The sequence below is a fragment of the Paracoccidioides brasiliensis genome (assembly GCF_000150735.1).
Source record: "Paracoccidioides brasiliensis Pb18 unplaced genomic scaffold supercont2.4, whole genome shotgun sequence".
Classification (NCBI taxonomy): Eukaryota; Fungi; Ascomycota; class Eurotiomycetes; order Onygenales; family Ajellomycetaceae; genus Paracoccidioides; species Paracoccidioides brasiliensis.
In genome coordinates, this window is record NW_011371361.1 from 1,697,040 (window position 1) to 1,709,839 (window position 12,800).

General features: G+C 47.5%; 4 protein-coding genes across 4 annotated transcripts; 1 reads left to right on the forward strand and 3 right to left on the reverse strand.

Annotated features, from left to right (window-relative positions):
• Positions 1-1,798: 1,798 nt before the first annotated feature.
• PADG_11699 (uncharacterized protein) lies at positions 1,799-2,528 on the reverse strand (the record flags this gene model as incomplete). The annotated part of the gene is made up of 4 exons (XM_010761625.1): positions 1,799-1,957; positions 2,055-2,224; positions 2,290-2,328; positions 2,420-2,528. 4 exons carry the CDS (start codon positions 2,526-2,528, stop codon positions 1,799-1,801), a joined length of 477 nt encoding a protein of 158 aa, XP_010759927.1.
• A 738-nt stretch (positions 2,529-3,266) lies between these two features.
• On the forward strand, positions 3,267-3,821 carry PADG_04054 (ribonucleoprotein-associated protein; the record flags this gene model as incomplete). The annotated part of the gene is made up of 3 exons (XM_010760998.1): positions 3,267-3,288; positions 3,375-3,521; positions 3,610-3,821. 3 exons carry the CDS (start codon positions 3,267-3,269, stop codon positions 3,819-3,821), a joined length of 381 nt encoding a protein of 126 aa, XP_010759300.1.
• A 979-nt stretch (positions 3,822-4,800) lies between these two features.
• Positions 4,801-8,070, reverse strand: PADG_04055 (calcium-translocating P-type ATPase, SERCA-type; the record flags this gene model as incomplete). The annotated part of the gene is made up of 4 exons (XM_010761397.1): positions 4,801-5,259; positions 5,329-7,647; positions 7,723-7,880; positions 7,953-8,070. 4 exons carry the CDS (start codon positions 8,068-8,070, stop codon positions 4,801-4,803), a joined length of 3,054 nt encoding a protein of 1,017 aa, XP_010759699.1.
• Positions 8,071-11,041: 2,971 nt separating this feature from the next.
• PADG_04056 (14-3-3 family protein epsilon) lies at positions 11,042-12,471 on the reverse strand (the record flags this gene model as incomplete). The annotated part of the gene is made up of 7 exons (XM_010760999.1): positions 11,042-11,458; positions 11,552-11,639; positions 11,733-12,007; positions 12,086-12,097; positions 12,178-12,197; positions 12,277-12,305; positions 12,368-12,471. The coding sequence occupies 7 exons, from the start codon at positions 12,469-12,471 to the stop codon at positions 11,042-11,044; spliced, it is 945 nt and encodes a 314-aa protein (XP_010759301.1).
• Between the last annotated feature and the right edge of the window lie 329 nt (positions 12,472-12,800).

Consider the following 12,800-nt stretch of genomic DNA (forward strand, 5'->3'; position numbering starts at 1 on the left):
GTAGCAGACAGCGCTTGAGGCAATGCAAAGGCCTCGCCCCCCGGGCGGTTTTCAGAACGGCGAGGCGTTGTCGAACAACTTGTGCCATGTTCTGATTAGCCAGTGAAGGCTCCTTTCGTCTCCGCATTTGACAGTGATTAAATCGAACCAATGAGGATGCTGGCGTCGTCCATTTGTTAATTAGTTAACCAGTGAGGCGCTCGTGCTGAACCTCCCCGATTTGGTCCTTACAAGTTACACCACAACCGTCCTTTGAATTAGTACAATGGATGTCGACGAGCAGATTGTCGGTAAGGCTAGATTTATGGTTTGCACCATGGATCTGGCTGGTTGAGATAAAAGCAGGAACCATTGGCCGATATACCTGATTCTCCAGGGCGGAACATCGGAGGTTCCCCTGAACGTGTTGCTTGCAAATGCCGGAGATGAAAATGGGACTTCTCATCGCGACGTCCACACCTCTATGCAATATCGGACTTGGAGGCTCACATATGTCGACTACGAAACTTGTGCTGGCCTCAAAGTAGGGTATTGCCTCCAACGCAAAAGGACGTATCAAATAGCAGTTCTAGAAATGGTTATTGTTATTGGATGTGGGTGGTCGAAACTCAAATTAGGCACCCTTCGTCATTTTCGTTATTTTCATCCTAACGTATCTAATCAGGTGGACGGTTTTCTTCAATTTGACAACTCAAGGTTATATTGTGATCTCCGAGAATGAGAGAAATCAGTTTTCACAACGCGTACAAAAGAGATATTGTCTGTGTTGGTATTTGCTGCATATCTGTGGGCGCAATCTTTCCCTTTTCCATCATGTCCTTGATCCTCTGGCTGCTGCGTGGCAGTTTGTATCGGCCGCTGGTTTCTGCTTGTCAACTGGTTCTCCCCGTTACATTAAACCTCTAGAACCTCCCTGTGTTGAGATGGATTGCCTACCAGGAGTGTGCTGACGTCAGTATACTCGATGAGGTGATGATGCCTTTGACGTTCGGACCGGTTCGAGAGCACGACAATTTTTAACCTACTTCCAGCTGTGAGGGGAAGAAGGTGTTGACAAGGCGTGTCTTATAGTCCTTGCCCCCTTGCGGTCAACTGGACCCCAGTTTGGTCTGTTGTTTTTACAGGTTTTGATGTCGTGCAGAGACCCGGTTTTCGACTGGCATGCCTCGACTGCTTGAATGACTGCTCCCCGTCAATTATGTCGTTGTTCCGATGTTTACGACTTCCACCATCTTGGGAGTTAGCGGGGACGTCGGTGCAATCAGGCTTCAGTCTGCTACTTCAAACAACTCCATCGGAATGGTTTTACAATCGTGTCGTTGGATAGCTTCAACTCCTGTTCACTGAAGCCCCAGCAACTCATTTATAAGATTTGTGCCGTCTTCTGACTGCATCGCACTCATTCACTGCCCTGTCCAGTTACGATTCTGCCTCCAGCAGCCTTTGTTGTTGCAACTAAGCAGGCCAATAAGGAACCTCTAGGCAATGCTTGCCAGGAGAAACATGGGGCTTGCCCACTGCCATGGGTGGATGCCTCCTCATAAAGGCTGCGGCATTTCTCCCTCGCCTGTGTTGCTGTCCCACCCCACTCTCTTGTTTTATTGTGAAATGAGTCCTTGTTTTTACGATCGCAAACACGAACATGATCGTTGCTTATATCCGTATATAGATAGTGACACAACCTACAAGAGGGAGAAGAAGGAAAAGGAGGATGAGGAACCCCCCAGCCCGCAAAAAAGTTGCCCAGAACATTTCGTGGTTTGTTCCCCAGCAGCGCCAGTCAGAGCAGCAGAGACACCTAGGCCACCGGAGCCGAGAGTCGACAGTCACACTGGAGGAGAACGACACCAAGAAGGAGCTTCCGGCATGCCCCTATGAGAATGGTCTCCGATTGACGTTCAACTACGGACCGAAAGGTTTTACCCTTGGAATACTTTGAGACAAATGTTACATCGTCCTGCAGGATGTGAAGGGGCAAATCAACCGATGCCACTGTTACCTTACATTTGATAACCAGAACCGACTGACTGATCTTGCAAGACTACTCCACTCACGGCGCCATCGTTAAATATGATGGGAAAAGAGGAAGGAGGAGCCGCAACTTTACATAGATTCTTGGCGAGAATGAAGTGCCAGATAACAAGATTGGAGAGATCGTTATTTAATTCCATGAAAGTCTCGAATTTCAGATCGCTGTCCCTAGGAACAGGACCACAAGGACCATCTGGATCAATACGTAAAGGATGTCAAGGCAATTCCGCACGGAAACAGCCGAAAATGGCGAGCTACCTTTCGGCCGACTTGGCATGGATAGTACAAGGTCAACAGCTGTCACAGCAGAACACAAAGCCCTAAACCAGGTCGCATTCTACTGAAGCAAAGAACGCTGGGCAAGGGCGCTTTTTCAGTTGTGACTCACCTCTGGGATGTTCGCACTGACGCTCGGTATGCTTGTCAGAGGCCTTGACAAAGATTTCAACAGAGAGATGTGGAAAAAGGGAATTGAGATGATGAGTCAAATCCAGCATGTAAATAGATCCCAGTCACCACAGATTCTTCTTTAATGCTGCCAGGACCATATTGTTCGGATTTGTGGCTGGGATGAATGGCCTTCACCAAATTTACACCTGCGGATTTGATGGATTTGAGCTGAGCTAGCGACGTGTGGTAGCAGAGCTTAGTTGAGTGGCCGCACCATGGGCTGTTAGTGGATACAGCGGCTATCCTAATCATGTGCCTCTCTATAACTATACATATAAAATTTAATCTCGGCTAGCTAGTTTACACACAACAACGTTATCCTCCAAGACTCTCTACTTGGTTATTTATAATCGTGCCAGTGTGATTATGAACCTGGCTCACCAGCCAATGCAGGCCTGGCACGAAAGAAGCCATTGAGGAGAATCCAGATCTTTGCTTGACTATGGTATGCATGCAGCCTTGGGTTCATGTTTGTTTGTCTTCCGAGCGCCAAGGCCCAACTCTGGGTCCGCCGTTGAAATAAGGTTTTAGAGTTCCCGCTTAGCTCTTGGTGTCGGCTCCGGAAAATAGTCGCCCCGGAAGACCAATCCAACTAAACCTCCTGGGAAATTTTGTGCTTCATATCAAATCATCAGTCTTCCAACCGCTGCCTCAATCAAGAAAATACCCCACACTCTCAAAGGGCGAGCCATCCCACTGCGCAAAGACCTCCTGGCCGTGAACCCTTTAACAAACAAACCATTCCATATATCCTTGTTCCTCTTTTGCCCAGGACACCAGCCGTCATGTCTGACCAGACCAATGCTGGTATGTGATCCAGCTCCAACATCACCTCTTTCCGATGCCACCGTGTTCCGGGATACTTTATACTGACAGATATTTCAAATTTCTAGCATGGCCACTTGCGGACCAAGCCATGACCCAGACAATCCTGGATCTCGTCCAGCAGGCCTCCCACTATCGACAGCTTAAGAAAGGCGCCAACGAGGCCACCAAGACGCTCAACCGCGGCACCTCCGAAATTGTCATTCTTGCTGCTGGTAAGATAGGCTTGACCATCCCGTCGCCCATTCTGGAAATCTCCGCTTTGGAAGAAGTCCCAACTAATCATTTCTGTTGTTCTTGTAGACACGACTCCCCTCGCGATTCTCCTCCACCTCCCCCTGCTTGCTGAGGATAAGAACGTGCCATATGTGTACGTGCCCAGCAAGATGGCTCTTGGACGTGCGTGCGGAGTCAGTCGTTCCGTCATCGCCGCTAGCATCACGACCAATGAAGCCAGCGATTTGAATGCGCAGATTCAGACTCTGAAAAATAACGTCGAGAGATTGATGATTTAGATTCTGTGCCTGGATTTGGATCTTCCGATTTCAAAGGAAGGAGAGCTGATGGAACTGGCAGCGATGCGGGATGTATGGCCTGCCCTTCTTGTGGCTATTTTAGATTCGCAGTGGAAGGGAAAATACCGTTCATTTACGGTTGTTATGTATCTTGTCGACAAAGAACATCCTGGGCAAAATTCTTGAATAGAAGGATTTTTGAAAATCGAAAACACCAGTATAATTGTTCAAATATTAACTTTTATACTTTCTTTTGATCCTTTCAGATATGAAGAAATGGGGATATCTTGAATTATGATTATCCTTCCCATCGTTGCCTTCAGTATAACTTTCTTCATAAGAGATCCATGGGTTGATACCGTCAGCCTCTGCCTAGCTCACTCTCAGCAAATCACGTCACATTTCCATTACACGTAATGACTTTATATTTTTCGCACTCTACCTATCTAATGTGTCTAATGTAATATAAGCAAATAGGAAGCAGCAATGAGAAGTCAGGAAATATACATCATTTGAAGGACGAAAGTAGGGGAAAAGCAGGAAAAAGTAGAAATGATAAAGCAGTTACACACAAGAACAAGAAATAAGATGAGAACAACAAAAACTGTCAGAAGAGTACAATACAGGAAGACTCCTCCCCCCAAAAAAACCATGGATGCTGTATTTACAGAATTGGTCTCCCCAACCCTCATCTGCCTCCCTAATTCTTTTCTGTCTTTTGATTTTTGCTGGTCTATTCATCAGCTAAACAATTAGGAAACAACAGATATTAAGATATTGATGCCACAATAAACCGCCCAATCCAACCAACCAAAAACCTAACAGTGTGCATGAGCCGGTGTGCAGGTATATCCTCTTTTTTATTTCTTTATTAATTTCCCTGTCGTCCTCAAGCTTTGAGATTAATGACAAAACAAACGTAAAAGCATACACACTAGATGATCGGCGCCATCCGATTGTCTCACCTCATGTCAGCTTCTCACACGGCTTTCGCCTTCGCCGCTCCATTCTGATACTGCCCTGTCGGCGCTTGCGATGACGGCGAAGCCGCATCAACCCTAGCCCTCTTCTCAACCAACCTTCTCTCCAAAAACTTTAACGCTTCATCAATAATAATAACCGGAGACGAAATAGTCAACACAGCAATCCACTCCTGCTTATCAAGCGGCAGAATCGAAAATAATCCTTGCAAAAACGGCACGTAGAGGATCGCAAAATGCAACACCATGGACAGCATGACGGCGTAGACGAGCATCATGTTATTCCAAAGTGGGAAGGTGAGGAGGGATTCGGAGGAAGAGAGTGAGTTCATGGCGTTGAGCATTTCGATGACGACGAGGATGGAGAGGGAGATTGTCGAGGCGGACTTGGACATGTCGTTTGTGAACATTTCGCAGCCTATGGAGGGGAATTGGGTGGCGCATTTGTGGAAGTGTGTCTGTTTTGTTTCATTTGTCAGTAAAAACAAAAAGTTCATAACAGGGGGTTAAAAGGGAATTGAACTCACTAGCTGCCAGAACGAAATCTGGGGCCCTGCAGGATTAAACATAAACCACCACGCATACCCGAACACAGTCGCAACTCCTACGTATATGCCGATAACCATATATCTGAAAAACAACCAGCCACCCACGAGCGCCTCACCCTTCCTCCTGGGCGGCCTCTTCATCACATCACCATCAGGTGGGTTAAACGACAACGCCGTCGCCGGCAGCCCATCCGTAACAAGATTAACCCACAGCAACTGCACGGGGATCAACGCCTCCGGCATCCCCAGTGCGGCAGTGAGGAAAATCGACACCACCTCACCAATATTCGAGGAGATGAGGTATCGAATGAACTGCTGCGTGTTGCTGTAGATGGTCCTTCCTTCCTCAACTGCAATCTCAATGGTGGCGAAGTTATCATCAGCTAGAACCATATCGGCGGCTAACTTGGCGACATCCGTGCCAGAACCCATGGCGATGCCAATGTCCGCTTTCTTCAGGGCCGGCGCATCATTGACTCCATCGCCCGTCATGGCAACCACGTGACCCTGCGACTGTAATATGTCGACCAGTTTAGATTTATGCGTTGGCTCAGTACGAGAGAAGAGCAAGGCGGTTGTAGCGGCTTTAATCTTGTCCTTTTCGCTCAGTGCATCAAATTCCCTGCCCGTGAACGACTTTCCGCGAAGGTCCTTTTCATCTGGGCTGAAAATGCCGATTTGGCGACAGATGGATTCAGCAGTGTTTTTGTTGTCGCCTGTTATGACGACGACGCGAATGCCGGCTTCACGACATTTTCGGATGGAGGCGGCAACTTCGGGGCGGGGAGGGTCGAGCATGCCCACAAGGCCGATTAGGGTCATGTTTTGTTCCAGCCGGGCGTATTCTTGGGATGTTTCCGCGGCGTGGAGGAGGGGGTTTGGAGCGATATTGTCGATGGAGGCGACGGCGATGACACGCAGGCCTCTGTTGCCGTAGTCCACAAGTTCCTGAGAGATAAGCTGGATGTGCTGGTTCGTCAAAGCGACTCTGGTTCCGTTGGGGCCAAGGATGGCGTGGGAGCAACGTTCCAGGATCGATTCAGGGGCACCCTTCACGAGGAGCTTCTGTTGCTTACCCTCGCCAGCCAAGACGGACATGCTCTTGCGATCTCTGGAGAATTCGTATGAGGCTTGTAAGGATAGGCGATGTTCGTAGTGTTTGCTGGCCATGTGAAGTCTCTCTGACGCAGGTTGTTGTCTGAGCTTCTTATTCAGTTCAGGGTCATCGGTTCCGATTTTCTCAACTAGCACGCGAAGAGCGCCTTCAGTTGGCTCACCGATGCTAGAATATGCGCCTGTCTTTTGATCGTAGGATAACAGGGCCTCATTACAGAGAGCCAGAACCTCGGTTATCTGAAGTATGGTAGACGATGAAACGGCCAAATCTTCCACCTCGCGACCATTTTTCTTCAAACTGCCCTTGGGCGCAAAGGTGGTCCCTTCAACATTTATCTCCTCCAGACCATCCCCTGCTTCATTGAGATACACAATCTTCTCCACACTCATCTGATTCGTCGTCAGAGTTCCCGTCTTATCCGAGCAGATGACACTACAACTCCCCAGCGTCTCAACAGAGGGCAACAATCTAACCACCGCATTCTTAGCAGCCATCTTCCTCGTCCCCAGCGCCAAACATGTCGTAATAACAACAGCCAATCCCTCTGGAATCGCCGCAACACCCAGAGAAACCGCGATCTTCAAATAATAAATCGCCCCTTTCGTCCAACTGCCATGTACGGGGTCATTAAAATGCTCCACATTAATCAGCCAAACAAGCACACAAATCACCGTAATGACCTTGGCCAACATATCCCCAAAGTCATTCAGCTTCTTCTTAAGCGGCGTGGGTTCCGAAATCTGCGCCGAGATGCTCTCGTGGATATCTCCAATCGCTGTCGCGGCACCAGTCAGGACAACCATCGCATGCGCATGGCCCGTCACAACTGTTGTGCCAGAGAAGAGCATATTGATCTGATCCTGCTTGACAGCCTCAGCATCCTTGACAGGCTTCGTGCTCTTGGATACACTCTGACTCTCGCCGGTCAGGATGGCCTGGTCGACGCGGAAGCTGTTGGATTGGATAGAGAGCAGACGGCAATCGGCAGGGATGCGATCGCCAACAGCAACACTGACGATATCACCGGGTACCAGCTCCTCCGCCCTGATGCGTTGCAAGTGTCCGTCACGAAGGACCTTAGCTTCATTCGCGGAGTATTCTTGTAGTGCAGCGATGGCCTTTTCCGCGCTGGTTTCTTGCGACACTGCGACGATGGAGTTGAGGATTAGAATAGTGAGGATCTATATGAAAGTATTGTCAGATACATGCAGAAATGTAGAAGAGCATAGATGGAGAAGGGGAGAGTTGTCACTTACAACCACTGGGTCGACAAATGCCGTCCAATCATCTCCACCTTCCATTAGAGCCAGTACAAAAGACACAACCGCAGACCCCAGAAGAATCAGCACAAGTTGATCTTTAAACTGCTCAAGTACGAGTTCCCATAGCGGCGTCGGGGGCTCCTCCGGAAGGGCTGCAGAAAGTATATTAGCAATAACAAACTACACATCATCGCTAAATGGGCAAAGAGATAAAATGGACATACCGTTACTTCCATACACCTCCCTCGACCTCAGCACCTGCTCGCTAGACAACCCCGCCTCCTCCGTCACGGAGAAATGTGCCAGGACATCTTCCGACGAAAAGAGATACGAGCGCTCCATGAGCGTTTTTATCTGTATTTTCCTTCGACCCTTACCCCGTTTCAATGCTCTTATAGTCTTATCCTTCCTTCTCTCTTTTGTGTAATCTGTCTTTGTCTTGTTGTCCCTTTCTCACGTTCTATAGGTTAAGGTCAAGCGCTCTCTTAGTATTTCAATCTTAATCGCTATAGGAGATATGAACGAATGGGTGGGCACAGTATATCTGTCCACTTTGGCTTTTTAACGTTTGCGCCACCGAACGAACGAGCGACCAAGCGACCAAGCTAACTGCGCAAGTTGGGAAGTAGTCGTAGATAACTGGATATATAGGCTAAAGAGGGTAAAAATGTAGGTATCGCCGATGCGAAGGTCGAGTTCGGTATCCCCAGCAAGTCTTCTGGAGAAAAGAGAGTGCGCAGTTGGAAGTCTGGGGGGGAAAAAAAAGAAAAAAAAAGAAAAAAAAAGAAAGAGAGAGAGAGAGAACAATAAAAAGTCAGAGAAGAATAATGTGGAGTACGGAGTGGCGCGAAGTTAAATAAAAAGAAATAAGCACCCTGGGAACATCTACATCCGCATCCCCGTTATTGACGAACAGTTTCTTCTTCCTTTTTATTTATCTTCTCTCCCCTTCTCGTTCTTTTCTTCTCCTGCTATTGCCCTTCAAGCTGGCTCGGGGTTCAGTGGTGTACAGTGTGTGGTAGTAGTGGAAAAGATACCCGAGTTCGCACAGTCAAAAACCACCGCCAACAACAAGTACCGATGCTGGGAACCTGCAGCAGCTTCAATGCTTCGATAAGCAATAGTTTACCTCAAATTCCCTCCCAACAGCTCAATGCCAATTCCACTCCAGGTAGCCGTATTGCAAGCATATATCTCAACCAGATATGGACATTGTATTGTCTCTGTTTGATCTCCGTGAACTGCTAAGAATCGAAGCAGGAGGTTGGTTTTGCGTTATTATTATGTCATAGCTTACTAAACCGAAAACCGTAAACGTGGTCTTTTCATAGGGGAAGTAATTTTCGGAAGTTACCGCGCTTCTAGAACATTTTGGAAGAGAGAAGTATCATACCGGTCACGTACGGTATCGTATCGTAGAAAACCCACCCAATCACAGCGCATTGTGTCGCAGCCTACCGCCACGTGACGTTTCTCTTGTTTCTTAGAAGGAAGAAACCCGTATTTGATAGTTTCGGGTTACTATCTCGTATCCATATTTTTAACCTACGAACAAAACCACCACTTTGGAATATAAAATGTTATTTTTAGAAAGGAGCAAAAATGAAATATTAATATAGTATAGTACCTGGTATCTGATAATAGCACACCCAATTTATTCCAACCCTCCATTCCGAACGCCCTTTCACCCAGAGCACATACACGAACTACTATATGTTGATATATATAGCTGATCAATTTGGTATGAATATACTCCATACTAACCTCTTCGTCACTTGACATCTTCCTCCTCTCACTTCGTCTCCGCATCCTTCTCCTCTCTTACTTCCTTCTCGTCAAGAGAATAAATAGTTGAAAAGGAGAAGAAAACCTAACTGCCTCAACACAAGTCAGCTCAGCCTTCTCCTGCTGAGCAAGCAGGACATATCAGCATATCAACAGCCGGAATTTAAAACGCAGTGCACAGATTCAACAATGCGAATGGATAAGAAGCACGAGAATTATAACTGGAACTAGAAACACAGCATATGCATATGCATATATTCCCCCAAGCCGCCCTTCATCTATAGGCGAGCAAATAAGTATAAAACTACTCTAAACTAAAAATTAGGTAATAATTGATATCGAGCATTATTATCATTGATCATCGATAACAGACGCAACTAAAAACCTATGTAGGGTTTTAAGAGGAAATACTGGGGAGTGTAAAACCGTACGTAACTGCCAGCATGGTTGGGAATGAGGACAGCGGGAATAGTTGGAACAAATGAGAGGTGTTTTAATAGCAGGTACAATGGGTAGACGTAGCTGCAGAGGGAGGCGCGCAGGGGAAGGGTTGAACAAGAACAGGGAAACCATTGTAGCAGAAATGAAATACGATATAAAAACCTGTGGGGGGATGGAACACATATGGGGGAATGGCATGGCTTGGGGAATTGGAATGGGAAACACGAATGGTGATAAGAAAAGAACGGGGAGGAGAGGGGCGGGGTAAGTGTTGGGGGGAGACACATGATGGGCAGAGGACAAGTCGCTAGAAACGGAGGCAGGAGAGCAGGAAAGCAAAGCAAGTAGTCAGGGTAAATGGGTGATGTTATTGTCATAGAAGAACAAAAAAGAAAGGAGTCGCAAAACTTGAAAGACGGCTATCTTTTCCCTTTCCCTCTCTCTTTCCATCCCGCTTCTCTGGAACTTTGGACACTTGAGTGTTAGAATTTTCTTGACAGGGACCACCAATCACCACACATTTGATCAGTGAAAGAAATAAAACTGGGGGGGGAGACTGAAAGAAAAGAAAGAAAAGAAATAATATCCCCGCCACCCGTTCATTCTCATCGCTCTTGCAAAATAAATAATTTAAGGAAAAAAATAATCGCAAACTCCATCCACCCCTCTGGTGTCTGGTGTCTTGTACCAATGAAAAAAAAAACCCTTATTCGAGTGAAAAGCTCAAAGACACACGCCTTGGGAGAGAAGGCATTCCGCTGAGAAACCCAAGCCCGCACGCCATATAACAACATCAGATTCCCATTTTCAAATCACCCTTGTTCTGCCCGCTCTGCTTTCTTTTCCGCTTTTCCCGTCCCCATTTGATGTGAAAAAATAAAACAATTTTTTGGGTGTGTTTGTTTTGCTTTAGGTTAGTTAGTTTGGTTTAATTTTTTGTTTTCAACACGGGACATCCCTCCTCCCCTTTCCTCCCGCTCTCACACACAAATGGTATATCTCGCACACACACAACCTTAGGAGCAAGCAGGAATCATAAGCAGGGAATAGAAAACATTTTAAAATAAATCTTTTTTAATCCCAAACTTTAAGACTCCGTTGTACCCTCCTTTTTTGGCTCCTCATCTGCAGCAGCTGGTGCAGCCATCTCCTCAGGAGCAGGGGGATCAGCAGTAGTCGCAGTCGCCGATCCTTCCTCACCCTCAGCCGTCTTATCATCCTTTCCATCACCAGCAGCCGCTGGCTCAGGTTCTGCGCCATCCGACGATGTCCACAACGTCAAGTTGTCTCGCAGCAGCTGCATGATCAACGTGCTATCGCGGTAAGACTCTTCAGAGAGCGAGTCGAGTTCAGCAATAGCATCATCGAATGCCTGCTTAGCCAGGTGGCAAGCGCGATCAGGAGAGTTGAGGATCTCGTAATAGAAGACTGAGAAGTTGAGGGCGAGTCCGAGACGGATTGGGTGGGTTGGTGTCAGCTCAGTTTGGGCGACGTCGGTGGCGTTCTGGGAGATGTTAGTGTTGTTCAACAAGACTTCTATAAATAATTTTGTGTGTGTGTGTGTGTGTGTGTGTGTGTTGGGGAAGGGGGTGTTAACCTTGTAAGCCTCGTGGGCGGCAGTGGCGGCAACTTTGCGCTTGTTACCTGAAGCAAACTCAGCGAGATAACGGTGATAGTCCCCCTTCCTGTGGCGTATATCAGTACAGTTCTTCTAAGAAATGTCGCGTGTAGCGAACTAAAGACACTAGTAAGCAACTCCATAGAATCCCAACACATACATCTTGTGGTAGAAAACCTTGGATTCACCAGACTCCGCCTTGGGAATCAAAGACTGGTCCAGAACATCAAGAACATCCTGGCAGACGCGCTCGAGCTCAGTTTCGATCTTCTGGCGGTACTCGCTAATGATAGCAACATGCTTCTCGGAGCCCTTGGAGTCCTCCTTCTGCTCGATGGAGGAGATAATGCGCCAAGAAGCACGACGGGTACCAACGACGTTTTTGTATGCAACAGAGAGAAGATTGCGTTCGTCGACGGTGAGTTCGCCTCCCAACTGTCATGGTTCATGTTCGGTTAGATATTGGAAAGGAGGGGTAAAGGGAGTTAGTGGTAGAATATCTGATGGACTTACATTGGCAACTTCCTACAAGGCGTCATCAAAAGGTCGTGTTAGCAAACGGGTTGATGGGATGTTAACCTTCACACACAAGCAGCAGTACCCACCTTCATGTATGTAACCATTTCTATATGACGCGGTTAGATAGTGCAAGAAACAAGGGGGGGGTTGCCTTAGGGAAGATAGAGAGGGGAAGGAGGTCTCACCATCGTAGCGTTCAGCCTGCTCGCAGAGCCTGGCGAGAAACGTCTTGCTACAGTTCGCAGAGCGGTCAGTACACACGCCCACAACACTCACTGCATACGGACAAATTTACCTTTCACGCTATATGAGAGATTGTAGTTAGCACGACAAACACCAGAAGAGTGGATAGGGGGAAGGACAATATTGTTTGACACCATGTCGTTGCGCGCCTAGAGGCAGAGCAAGGGCACGGAAGGATAAACATACTTCTGAAGTCATGGTAGCAGAAGGAGAGAACGGGAGACGGTGTGGGATGGTAGGATCTAAACAGCGTGGGAGTGGAAGAAGCGGAGTGATGCAAGAGAGGAAGACGAAGAGGAACAAAAAAGGCCTGGTGGAAGGGGGGGAAGAGTGAAGTGTGACGGGTGTAAGGATGAGGATGAAGTTGGAGGATGTTGGATGATGGCAGAAGTTGGGAGAAAGAGCGGACAGTGTGACTTGTGATGGCTGACTAATCGGATCCCCCCTTAAGGCGTTCCCTTAACTA